General features: G+C 40.1%; 1 protein-coding gene across 1 annotated transcript in view; it reads right to left on the reverse strand.

Moving 5' to 3' along the window:
- The window catches only part of Ddr (discoidin domain-containing receptor 2), a 198,787-nt gene that overhangs the window by 34,950 nt on the left and 149,836 nt on the right, over nucleotides 1–14,001 (reverse strand). Inside the window, exons 7-10 of the mRNA XM_067348003.1 lie at nucleotides 9,500–9,647; nucleotides 7,348–7,527; nucleotides 2,876–3,015; nucleotides 2,197–2,404 (exon numbers count right to left, since the gene is read on the reverse strand). Coding sequence (XP_067204104.1) covers nucleotides 2,197–2,404; nucleotides 2,876–3,015; nucleotides 7,348–7,527; nucleotides 9,500–9,647 — 676 coding nt within the window. The remainder of the gene's footprint in view (nucleotides 1–2,196; nucleotides 2,405–2,875; nucleotides 3,016–7,347; nucleotides 7,528–9,499; nucleotides 9,648–14,001) is intronic.

Below are 14,001 nucleotides of genomic sequence, written 5' to 3' on the forward strand. Positions count from 1 at the left end.
TAAAAGAAATATCGGTGATCGATATGCGGTTCCACCGACGTCGGATAAACTAGTCATTGGATAAACTGCTGTAACAGTTGCGTTTTGCCGCTGCCATTGTGCGACCGCGGAACTCCATTTTCTTGATCAAACTTGGGAGACTAGCGAGGAACGTGCGATCTCACAGCGGTGGCCGGTATAATTTGTCGATTGTTAAGTTATACTACGGTGAAAAACGCTTTTAATTCCTAAAAGAGATTTTTGAACTCTCACGGCTCTTCGTGAAAAAAGTTTACGGAGGAGGGATTACAATTTTCATAGCTGTTCGCATTTATATTTAAAGAATCTAAAATTCCTCTTAAACAAGCTGTAGTGCAGCTGCAATAGCTATACAAACTTATAAATGTTTAATAAAGTTTCTCGTTCTTATACAATGTAATTCATTGCACTTTCCAATCGCGTCGCGTTGCGAACGGCGCGGTATTTTCCGTTGTGTGTTTTCCGCGTATAGATTACGCGATAGGGATTCGAGTTATTTTCTATCCGAGCAAATAAAGCCATCGTTTCTGGAATAGAAAGGTAGAGCGATGGAAAAAAAATGCGAAAACAATTAACGGTCGTTGCACCATTGTCGCGAAGAAGAGAATTTCGGTTTAAATATAATAACATAATGAGCAAATCATTGGCGGAAACCGGTGGGGAGGGGGGGGGGGTTAACCCCCCTTTCCAAGTTAAAAAAAATCAATTTTGCTGAATCCGTTTTAAAAATCTTGGTAAAAAATTTATTAAACGTTAAAGTAGGTCAACCCCCCCCCCTTATCGACATCAGGATCCGCTAGCATGGAGCAAATTGTATTGTTTTTGATAAGCTGACGTAGCTTTTGACATTTAATAGAAATGTAAAGTAACTTAGCAGTTTAAAAAAGACACAAGTGACGTGTTACGTGCAATTTTATTTTCGTAATAAGTGTCAAAGTGAAATACGTGCGAGTTTTATGTACTACTTGCTACGAAGATGACAAAGAAGATCAGCCGCTTCGGCGTTACGGTACCGAAGTTATCTTTCGCGAAAACTAAGAAAACACACAGAGAGAGAGAATGATTAACGACAGCTTCGCTCGTCTGGCTGTTCCGGCTTTTCGAAACAAAACTTTTTGAGGATGTGTGCTCGAGTGCTAAGTAAGTTTCGTTTTCGGTTCGCGACCACGTGCTCTCATTCGCAGAACGTGCCATGGATTCTTCTGCTTTTTACCTTCCGCAGTGCTTTAAAGTCGAACGAACAACAGTATAGGACTAAACGATTCCAGGAACTTTAAATGTTTCACACCGTCTGTTTTGTTTATTATTGCCTAGTTCTTTTAATTCCGACGGTGAAATTATGTTGCGTTTATTTTGTTAGAAATTGTATAGTAAAAGAAGGAAATTGGTAAAAAAAATGTTTGTTTTTAATTTAACGCAACACAATTACACAACAATACATTCATATATTGAGCAATAATGAAAATCAGTTTTAATTATTATTAGACACTTTTCTTGAATTTTTAAAATTAATTTATATTAAGTATTTTTTCGTATCAATATTCCATGTTCAGAAGTCAATAAAAAATTCGTATATTAAAAGAGAATGAAATTTTATGGGTCTAGAATTTTAAAAATGGCCTAGAATATTAAAATGTACATTTTACTCATTATTGGACTTTGGAATTTTATACTTTAAAATTTAGTAGGATTAGCATTTTAAAATTCATATTTTTCATAGTTGTACATGTCTGCCGCTTGTTTCTCGATATTACACTATTTTCGAAATAATTTCTCTCTTCGAGCTTCGCGCGCACGGACGTCGGGACAATCTTTTTCATCTTCCATAGTATTCTCATGCTCGTACCTTCGTTGAAAGTATGTCACTTAAAATTGGAAATCGTGTCGAATCGCGCGCCCGAGGTAAGAGACACTTTGAAACTGCTCTATTTCGAGATTTCAATTTTCTGGACCGCCTACTTTGATTTTCCGTTTAACTAAAAGCGCGTCTATAAACGCATGAGAGTCAGAAAACGAAGAGGCGAATCCTAGACGAGGACTTAACTTCGCCGTTACTCTTTCGGGCGTCTCGAGTAAAGCGGGAAACGCGCGCGAATGTTAAAGTAATGTCGCAAGAGATAAATCTCGATTGCGCGGGGACTGGCACGTGAAAGAGGGACGGATTGATCTTTCTCTTACCTGATTCGAAGATTACCTCGCTGAGCATGATCCACCGCGCCGCAAAGTAGAGCTGCAGCTTTAGGAAGCGACCGGCGCGCGAGTGCAGCTTTATGGTGACTTCGCGCGCCTGCTCCAGCACTTGATCGGGTATGTAAGAGAAATGGACAGGCTCGCCAGTGAACTGGTTGCCGCCCGTACCGAGGTAGACCTTCGCGTACGAGAAGACCTGCAAAAGCAGCAAAGAGATCGTATACGTGCCTACTGCCTAGTCTGGTAACGAAACGAGTGAACGAGGTGGAAACAGTCGCGTGTAATCGAAAAGCTTCTTCATTTGAGACTTTCGTAAGACGAACATTTATACCGCTTGTAAAGTATATATATAAAGTATCATTTTATAGCAATGAAAGCAATATATTCGAGCACTACGTTTTACGGAGATAAAACGCGGGGATGAAAGTAATCCGGCGAGAGAGCGCGCAGCGTCGAAACTTTGCCGTCGATGAAAATACTAAGCTTGCGAGCAGGCGGCGGTTCGAAGCTCTTGCTAAGAATCGCCGCGTTGTAAATCGCGCGGAAATGTTTTTAAAACCGCTTAAAAGCGCAGAGGCGTCGCCAAATGTGTGATCGTGAAATTTACGGTAGTTCGCGAAGCTCGTAACTTCCGAAATAATACCGGTAACGGCGCGTGAGGCGATACCTGCACGTCCTTGGTGAAGTAATTGTTCATGTGTAGGTGTATGGCAGTGAAGTTCCTCGAGTAGTCGAACTCGAAAGTTATTTCCACCGGACGTCCGAGCATGTTGGGCGTGTCGTTCCGCCAGCCGACCCATTCGTATCCTTGAACAAACGGATTATCCGTTACAATACCGCTCAGAATCCTGGATAAAAGACATGGAGTCGTGCGTGTCGCCGCCGGCTTACTGCAGTACAAAATGCATTCTCGCTACAGCCTTTAATCTAATGAGATAATGTAATCCCCGACGCGACTACTGAATTAAGTTATTCGTGAAAAGTTGCAGGCGAATTTTTTTACCAATTCGAAAATCGATGTCTTCCGAGCGTAGAGTTCATTAAAAGTAAATAACTTGTTCAAATTGATGTAAAGTGCGCTTATAAACTTCCAACGCATTTAATATATATGCAAATTTCTACACGTTAGATCATTGCTATTTTTTGATAATTGGAGGTTTGCATATGTTGTTTTAAATTTACCTTTACATATGAAAAACATTTCCTGTAAAAACAATGTATTTTATCATAAAAAAATTTCAATCCATGTATAAAAAGAGAGTTTACACGATGCGAGTATAATGCGATAGACCGTTTATAAATGCAGTGCACGCATCTATAAACAATACAATAAAATCTGTAACGTGTACACAATTCGTGCGTGACATCGAATTTATTTGAACATAGTGTAAAAGGGAAACGGTGTGCATGAAATAAACAAATATCTAACTCTATCGTGTCGGATATGTGTCAAAGATCCTGTGTTAACGATATAATGATGAGAGGCGTAAGAGTTTTTAAAGACTGCAATTTAGTGGACTTCTGATTAAAGATAAATTGATTATAAATAATAATAACTAAAGAGCGGAAAATAATAAAAAAAAGAGCAAAAAGAAAAAATTTATTTTTTCATTAAAATTTAATAAAGTCTGATTTTCAATGAGGTAATGCGAAAAGAAGTTTCGTATAACTTAAAGTCTTCGACGAACGGAGGGTACCGCGCTGTGCCGCTGTCTTTCATAACGAAGATAACTTAATAATTCGATAACTTGAATAATTTGCAAGCACGTGACCTTCACAGTTTTCAGAGATTTAACGACATTTTTCTCCGCTTAATTGCCGAAAATCGCACGAATGTTCGCGCGAATAGGATTCAAATTACCCATTTCAGATTCACAAGTTGAGCTTTTACGCGGGACTCGTATGCTTCCTCGAAACGTTAATTACGTTTCGAGTTTGTTTTCGCGCTTTCTATTCCTCTCGCTTCATTTCTCCCGAAAATGTTCCGCTTGGTGTATGGTAGCGTGAGAAACATAGTACGCGAAGAGTTTCGAGCTATGGTGCAGCAACGGTGGCAGGTTATTGCGCGAGTCTCGCCATTAGATCCCACTATATGAGTACATGTGGAAACACACGTGTCCCGCGGGAATATGCGGATTGAAAATGGACTGCAATAACCCTAAAGCCTGGCCAGCGCGGCGTGTTATGCGTTTCTCAGAAACGCTCCTGTTACTTTCAACATTGACCGAAATCTCTAACTCCGCCCGTGCTTTTCCATTTGAACGCTGCACAACATCACACAAACACAGATTACCATCATTTATTGCGTTGCACTTCCCAGAATTAATAACAAAAGAACGGGCGGAAAAAAAAAAAAAAAAAAAACGAGTATTTGAACAGCTCGCGTTATTGCGAGAAGAATGCACTATGGCACGATAATTGAATTTTTGCATCCTTGAATATTTACTATTTTAGTTTTCGAAAAATTTTAGAACATTTGTTATTGAATTTTATTAACAAAGGTTTTGTGGCCTTCGGCAAATTTGAACGCTTTGTAAAAATGTTACGGCGCATTCGCAAATAAAATTCCTGAATCTTTTCGCTCGTATTTACATTTCTCCTCTCGCACCTTGATCTTTTTTTTTTCTGCATATTGCGAGATGTTGATATACAGATCGTACGCTCAGGTGCCTTAGAGAGATCCGTTCTTTTACGCTATAAATTTCTCTGCACCTTTATCTCAGCTTCTCGACAAAATCCGCGAAAAGTGGAGAGTGCACGCGCCGAGGGGGGAGGGGGGGGGGGGGAAGAAAAACGCGGGTGTTCCCCGGCGTCGAGTCCCCGGTGTCGCCGCTCCTGTGTTCCGACATCGCCGGGAGAAAATCGCGGGTTTGCTGGCGTAGAGCGGCGTAAGAACCTTAGAGTTATTAAAACTTACGAGAATTTCAATTGCGCGCGGTGATTGTTTACATTGTGCGCCTGCACGCGAGAGGAAAAGAGAGAAGGACAGGGAGAGAGAAAAAGAGAGAGAGAGAGAGAGATTTTGTGTTTGGATTCCTGTGCGACGATCGTCCCTTCCGTTTTCAACAATATACCGGGTCCGCGTAGTGGCGTTATATCGCCCTGACCTATCCGCTTTCATATAGCCCCCTCATCCCCCAACTTCGTCCCTTTCCACCCTTAATATCGTCCCACGGGTAAATAGTTTCCAGTTTCCTGTCGTCGCCGCCTTCGGCCGCTATCTACCATCAATTCTGAACCTTCACGAGGATCGTAAGATAACCATCCTGGGTGGGTACATCGTACTACCCTGCACCTCCGTCGGTTGATGATTTTCCTCTTTAAAGCATTTCAGAACTATACAGTTACGGGCATAAAATGCTCACAAACTAGAGCCAAGGATAACTACGGCGAGTTGTCAACCGCTGAAAACGTTCAATCGATATTTTATTAAACAAAGCGAAAGTTTGTTCTAAGAACGCTATGTTGTTTCGGATGGTGTACGTAATTATAGTACGTAAGTTTCCTACAGCGTTAAAAAGCTCTCTCTCTCCCCTCTCTCTCTCTCTCTCTCTCTCTCTCTCTCTCTCTCTCTCTCTCTATAATGTTTTCGAAAGTTCCGGAAAGAGTTCGCAAATTAATAAATATTCATTATCGCGTAATAATGCTGCATAAGTTAAAAACGTTATATAATTGATAATAAATAAATAATTTGCATTATTAATAATTAATCAATAATTATTTTGCATATTATATATTTCTCTCATTGCTTGTACGATTTTTTAACGGAATATTTCTGTATTGTTAAAAGCTTCCCGAGCGAAGGCGTCAGTGTGAATATCGACCGCGAGCGAAGAAGTCGTGTTTCGACTGCACAAATGTCGGACGACGATGTTTCCCGGTTTAAAGAGAATCGAGAGAGGTTGTACTCAGTTTTGCCGGGTTTAAAAGTTTAAGAAGGTAGAAGTACGACGGCGTACTTGAGCGTACGCGGACGGCGGTGTCCCATGGCGTAAATGGAAAGACACAAATGTATCCAGAAAGCGGGTAAACAGCGGCGACTGGTTGCAGCCTAGCTCGCGGTTCAATATAAATGTAAATTGGAACAGATTCGAGCGGCGCCGTGGAACACGTTTGGCTCCGGAACCGAGGCTCTCTCTCTCTCTCCTCCTCCTCCTACTCCTCCCCCCGGCTTTTCTGGATACCACTGACCCTCTCGACTTTTCCGTTCACACACATGCACACTTGAAGTCGATCGACGGAAAATTTCATTTTCATTTTTGGCATACGCGGCCTCGGTAAACGGACGCATCTCGCATCGGCGGCGACGAATATTCTATCTGGTTAATCGATCGAAAAACCATTTCCCTACATGAGCATATCCTTCGCAATTAAATTTTGACGGTCATTTAGCTCCGTCAATGAGATCCGTGAGTTTGAATATTAGCAGCGCACGATGTTACTTCCAGTTGACGCTACGTGCATTAATCTTTGTTTCATTAAATAGAAAAATTGTTCCGGATTGGTCAAATGTACTGCCCAAGCAGACCAGAAAATAATTATTTTTCCCCCCCAAAAAAAATGATTGTAAAAGAAATATGCGCTTTGATGCGTGAAATCAAGAGGGAAATACGCGCAAATTGAAAATTCATTAAATAACCGAACGGATGTGTCCATTCTAAAGCGGATACTATCCGCGGTATTTTAACAGAATTTTCGCCGTACACTCATGTGTTTAGACGTGTTACGTTACGAGGAATATATTTCACGCACAATACACATATGCGGAACGCCGATGGTGCAGTTTTGATGTTATTTAAAATGCCCCGTACGCGCGCGCACTTGTTTCGCTGCCTCCTCGGCATTAATAAGAGTGTAAAGCGAGTTAAAACAAGAGCGTAATCGCTGGAAGGGCTCGCGTTACAGAATTACAAGACGCAGTCTGCCGGGGCTTTCGGACTGCTATTTAGTTTGAAGAAAGAAGTTAACAAGTAAGATAGCGTGAGATACCGATAGAATAAGAAGACTAGACGAGAGCGACGGATAGGGCAGCAGCTCGCACGGGCGCGCGCACGCGGATACGGCTCTATCACGCTAATCTAGACACGATCTAGCGCCGGCGCTAATCTTGTTCCAGCACGAAGTACATTCGTGCCTTACCCTTTCCGTTGCCGCTGACGTCCAATCTGAAGTTGTCGGGACCCTTTTGCCCGTCGACAAGTTGACCAAGTCCCCCGGAGAGGTAACCTCCTTCTTCGCGGCCGTCGTACGTCCTGTCGGAAAGGTCAACCTCGGAGCCCCTCTTGATTCCTTGGGGCATGGAATACGAGACGAGACCCTCTGGAAGAACAGAAAGGAGCGGCCCGGATATAAAGAATATATAAACTCCTGAACTATGCATCATCACGCTGCTACGTGGTCGGGCTGTGAGCGTTACCACCCGACAGTACGTGATAAGATTGCGGACGGTTACGGGTAAAGCGCACGTCGTCGGGGAAAAGTAACGAGAGTCAACATTTTTAATCTTGGCGCGCGTTGGATTACCGGAATCGATTTAAGGCGGGTTGCAATACCGATAGTAGACTAGACGTGTTTTGATGCGAAACTCGCCGATCCCGAAGTCAATTCTCGCCACGTCGCGCGGCATTCGTTAAAAATGCGCCGGAGCGAGCGACTTATGTCAGAACCAAATGTGCTCCGAGACTGTCAGACGTCAATAAACACGAATGAGTTACACGGTTCGGTACTTGGAAGGGAAATGTCCCGCCATCCGCTCATATCAATCGAGTATTTTTCTGTCCGCGACGGCGGTAAATTGTTTTCGCAGATTATACGATGAAATATGCGCGGAGATACGCTTCTCTCGCATTTTGCAATGTTTACTCGAAACAGCTGGGAAAAGTCCGCTTTGATTAATACGCCAATGGAATAAAAAAAAAATCGATACAACTTGCACAGTTTTTTTTTCCATCGGTGAGACTGCGAATAATGAAATGTTTACCGGGGGGGATTCGCCGTAACAACTTATTGCAGTTTCATTATTGTTGATGAAAATTATGATAAAGGTTTCTGCGATAATTATCGAATGCGTAACTTCATATGTTCCTTTTTACATTCCTGCATATTTTTCTCCTACCATTTGCGCGGTTACAGCCCTTGCTCGGTAATGGTCGAAACGCTTGCTAATGCCAAGTCACAATTTATTTTGCAAGTCAATATTATTGGCAGCCGCTGTAATTGTGCGTTTAAACGATATAACGATGGTCGGAGCCATGCAGATGGCACAGTTAGCGGATGCCGCGTAGTTCGTCGAGGTTGGATTAATGTAGACGCAGCTGTGGCTCACGGGCCGCGGTGATCGTAAATCTAAGTTAATCTCAGATTCGAGCGACTGACGCGTTACATCGGCGTCTCGTCAAGCAGCCAGCAAAGATTGGCGATTCACAAAATTCGTGTTTGAAGTCTACTGGCGAACAAAGCGCAGCTTAATTATTGCATTCTAGTGCGTATGTCGCGCGTATAAAGAAAAATATATACATATTTTGATGTATAAATATTATATAACGCTGATAAAATAATAAAAAGTTTCTCACTCTAATAACTCTAGAGATTTTGCGAATGGAAATAAATATGGAAATTGAAGTCACGTTTACGGCTTAAGTTATTGGAGCATTGATACTGAATAAAATACATTTCCATTGTATCTTTTTTTTTATATATTTTTTTTATATCAATCATAAATCTAAGAACTGTGGATTTTATGGTAGCTGTGGTTTCTTGTTAAAAAATTTCGAAAAATTGGATTGTGTCGCTGAGGAAATATAAAATATAAAATGTATGATAACACGCAAGCGATTCCAATAGAATTTATACCGCTTGTTCTCAATTTTGTTTCCACAAATGACAACGATAGCTGCTGATGAAATTGTACATAATTGGCTCCATTTATTTTTCTCGTACAGTACAAAATTTATTAAACACAATAACTATTGACGCGCGCGCAACAATGGCTCTCTCATTTGATAAAGGATATTAAATTATATCTTTATATGTCGAACATTTTTATATATTATATCGTTATTTTTCAACACGTTAGCGATAAAAATTTTTAGGTCATGCTGAAATATTTTTTCATTTATTACGAGCAGTTAACGTCGTGATAAAAACATGCATGGCAAACATTATGAATTGAAATATGTCGATCGGACTATATTTTCGCCGCTTGTAAGCGCGGTGGACAGCAAACTGCTTGCAAATAAATACATGATCGAGAAACATGATAAAAAAAGGAGTTTGCCTATATTTCACTCACCCGTCCATGGACAGCCATAAAGCTCCACGCGCATACACACTATGCGCATATGAGAGGTGTAGGGGATGAAGCGGATTTTCGTTGCGATTACAGCTGGATCGAAGATCTGCTCCTTTTCCGTGTACGGATTATTATTGCCCACCAGAAGCTGCAACAGGAAGAGCAAAACAATAATTGATATAGATAAAAATCATTGTGGTGTGAAGAATTATGAACAATGTTATTGAAGAAAGTTGCGATTTAAATTCAACAACTTGTGCCATCGTTACATATGATATTTTCGCTGAAACAAGAGCTTTTTATGTTGCTGCACATACAATGGAAATACACACGGTGAAATAGTTAACTTTAGTCACATCCAGATATTTCTGTTCCGGTTGAAAAGCAGGAAAACAAACGCGTATTTCATTGCGTCCGCACGGAACCTGTTTTCCGCATTTCATGCTTTTTTTAATATTCACTATCACGAATTTTTTTATACTATACACAATTTTCAAAACGATAGTATCGAAAAAAATATGTTTTTAATTCTATTGTTACAAGTACTATAAACACATTGATAGTGCTTTTCTTTCTCACACAGTCTATATATTTGTGATTTCAGAATGTTATCATTAATGCTCATTTTCCTAAAATTTCCATAACTCTCCTCTTCAACTCGGCGCGGCGAGTAAATTCGGAAAAAAAGACGTCGTGTCTACGGCTTACTCATCATGATGCATGAGTCCACATGCAGTGGTTGCGCTAAGCTCTACTGTGGCCGAAACTATCCGATGGTCATTGGAACATGTTTACAGCACTAAGAACGAATCTCACGGGCCGGGAGCGCCATTTTCCGGATCCGATTAGTAAACAACGGCCCTTCTCTAAATGTAAATGCAAGCGTTAAATCTGGACTGAAGCAGTTCCGCTTTCTGCTCTCCTACCCTCCGTCGTATCCGCGTTCCTCACGTCGAGTCGCGTCGTAGAGATGCACGTGGATCGTCGCCATCGTCGAACATCGGGTTAACGGTGAAATACGAACGTCGGCGCGCGTCCAAGAGAGATCACGCCCGTAGCTAGAATCTCGACCGGGTTGTTTGAGAAACAAGGGTCTTAAATTCGACATGCGAGTATATTACCGTGTATGATGATAGACACGCTAAAGATAATAATGCTGCATCGACACTGCTCGCCTGGAGCATTATGTAATTCAGTATCTACGTTTGCATCCTGTTCTGTTTTGAGTTCTGTACATTTGGATGGATTAGTGGTTCTCATTCTCCATTATATTCGCGTTGTAAAGTTTCATCTGTAATTACAGATTCATTCTGGCGTCTTAACGTTAATAATATATGAGCAATATAATATAATACTATTGTTAATAGTGCATATATTTCAATTTTATAAATTACAGAAGACCCTTACTTTGATAACATTTATTATTGAATATTTTTCTCAATTTGCGTGATCATTTTTCTCTTCTTTCGGGAAAAAAATTGATATGCTATTATCGCAAAGCGCTCTCTTTTGAAAGAACTAAGATGGTCAGAAAACTGATCTCTCTCTCTTCTTCTCTCTCCGGACAGGTTGATATATCTGTTTTCATATTCACCGTCATCTCTTGTAAAATACGTAGAAGAGATTGAGCTTGATAGTTCAACCAGCGATCATTTATATTCAATTTCGTGCGCTCTTTTCTTTCACACGCTATAATCCTTTAATACTGCTATTTTTATCAGCTCTATTGCAATTTATCTTCAAATTATCTTCGAAATTTTCTTTTAGTTTTATTTTTAGCTTCATTACCTTTAATATTTTTCTCTTTTAATTTGTGTGCTATTGTCACTTATAATTTTTTAGTAAGTATTTCTTTGTATATATTATTTTGCAAAAATCCATTTTCCAGTTTTGAAGTTATTAAAGATAATTTATTTGAAAATGTTTCTCGCGGAAATTAAAAAAGTCACGATACAGAAATTTTTATTTTTTCTTACGCCTCGCAATCAATATGTAGCCTAATTCGCTATTCGCGTTAGAACGGTGTCTGTATCACTGTGCGGATTATAGAATCGTGTAGAGAACGATACATGATACGTTGGATCGTCCAAACATGCTGACCGTCGTCATCCCAGAGAGCAACGCGGGTCCGCGTTGAAATATGAATATTCGCGCGATACCAGGCATATCTCTCCCTTTCTCTTTCCCTCTCTCTCTCACTCTCTCTCTCTGCACCGAAAACCGAGTGCGGTCTAAACACCGTGCACAAGCGGAGTAGATATGACACAAACGCTAATATGCTCTATACACAGAAACGGACTGTAGCTCCGAGCTGGACATCAGCATTGGCCTTTGCTTTGATTTGTGTTACCGGCAGTGCCACGATTAGAATTTCTAACCAGGCATTTGTTATTTCACGTTAATCATATAAAGCGTAGTATCTGATGTCCATAATTGTAACAGTAGAGGTCGAAACTCGGAGCATCCCTGCGGCCGGTGAAACATATTAGAATTTCAGGGTTGCGGCAGAGCGAGCTATCTCGCGTATGCCTGTTCATAACTATTTACTCTTTGTTTATTTTAGTTATGCGCGATCTGATCTCTCATTTATCGACTGTAATAAAAAAGAACGTAAATTTTTAATGGAGATATAAAGCAAACAGAAGTAGAATATAGTGCACTGAGAGGATAGAATAATTGCAATAACCATAATCTACAGTGTTTTTTTGGCGCCAGTCATAATTTTACAGGTATTCTAACTATATAGTTGACTATATTGCTAACATTAGTAACAATTCCTATAAAAATGAGTATTCTGATTATAATTATAGTCCCACAATTATAGAGTTCCAAATATCACATACTTTTCTCGCAGTGTGAATCAGGGGACAAAGTAAAATTTGCAACAACAACTCGAACTCGAATTTAAGATATTCAATGTTAGTGATGTTAAAATACGCGTAGCCCATAGAAAGTAGGCTATAAACGGCCTTGTAAATGGCACGCAAATGGGACGTGCCCCTTAAACGGTGAGCCGCAGCGGAGTTTACGCTATATCGGCTCTCTCGAAACGACCGACCGCGGATGCATTACAACTGCAACTGCAACGTGCTAGAATACAAGCCAGACCGGAATCTACGCGATAGGAATAATTAATACACCTATATATAAGGACCGCTACGGAGTAAGAGACGCTCCTACGATATCGTCTCACCGATACATAAAATTGATGTCTCTGCTACGAGAGTAAGTAGAATCCTCCTGAACGCTTTGCTCGAGTCTATAATTTGTCGGCGCGGAGCTGAGAATAGTCTTGATTACAGATGCTACATATTTAAAACTATCTTCGTATCGTGCAAAACGATATGTCACGGTAATAGAAACGTTTTTCTTTTAGTTTCTGAAATGCGAGCCACATTTGAAATTCGTATAAAAATATTTTGACATTGACGTGACATGTCATTTCACATTAGTTATTCAAATTTGAAAATATTTTTAATAGCGTTTATCTTGCACTATAAGATATTTATTAATATTGCCTTCACTCATTTGTTTCATATATATACACACACACACACACATAATGCAGTTAAGCCAGTAGCTATTATTCAGTTAATAATAAAAACTAGATCAATAAATTGAAATGCATTTTATAGTGTATACACTCTATATCAATGCTTAAAAGTTACATCACTATTTTTTCATTTATAGTTTATTGTGGAAAATAATTTTTGTGTTTTTCGTGAAAATATTGTTGGTCATATCGAAATAACGTTTTTAATAACTGTTGCAACTTTTTTTCACATATGGTGACTATTAAATAAAACCGAAGATAAAATCTTGTGGCGTCCTGACGATTATTGTTGAAACGCCAAAAGTACTCGTACAAATAATACGTAAATCCGGATAATGCGACTGCGAAGCGACACCTGTAAAAAATGTTAGCGAATGTTGTCGAAATTTTACGCAATTTCACGCTTTTACGCGTGGCGTGTATGTATGTGTGTGTGCGCGCGCGCGCGCGCGCATGAGTATATGTATACGTGTTAAATTCCATATGTAGCTTTTTAATTTTAGTGCATCTCGGCGTTAAAATTCGAATCATATTTCGACGCAATGTAATGATGAGCTTTTTGAGAGTGCTTTTTGAGATTCACACAATTGATGATTTCAATTTCGCTTGTATCTGTGAATAGTAAACCTCGTTTCTTTTGCCACGGTAATAAAAAAAAATCACAACTTATCCCAAGATCTCTTTCCGCTAAGTGCAACGTAACAGTCCTCAGGGAATCTGAGAAGGTTAGTGGGTCGATCGAACGTATTTCGGTGTAAGACAACGAAAGAAGGGAAATTTACGCTGTACGCCCGCGCCTTCATAACCATTTCGCTTCAAAGCCGCTTAAGATTACGGTTTTAAACGTGGTGTATATACGTGACCGCGCTTGTTGCCATGTACTTTAAAACAATTACAGGCGTACCAACTTTGCGACCAACAATCTCTTAAAACCATAATTTTCCACGTA

The sequence above is a fragment of the Linepithema humile genome, chromosome 1, assembly GCF_040581485.1.
Source record: "Linepithema humile isolate Giens D197 chromosome 1, Lhum_UNIL_v1.0, whole genome shotgun sequence".
Classification (NCBI taxonomy): domain Eukaryota; kingdom Metazoa; phylum Arthropoda; class Insecta; order Hymenoptera; family Formicidae; genus Linepithema; species Linepithema humile.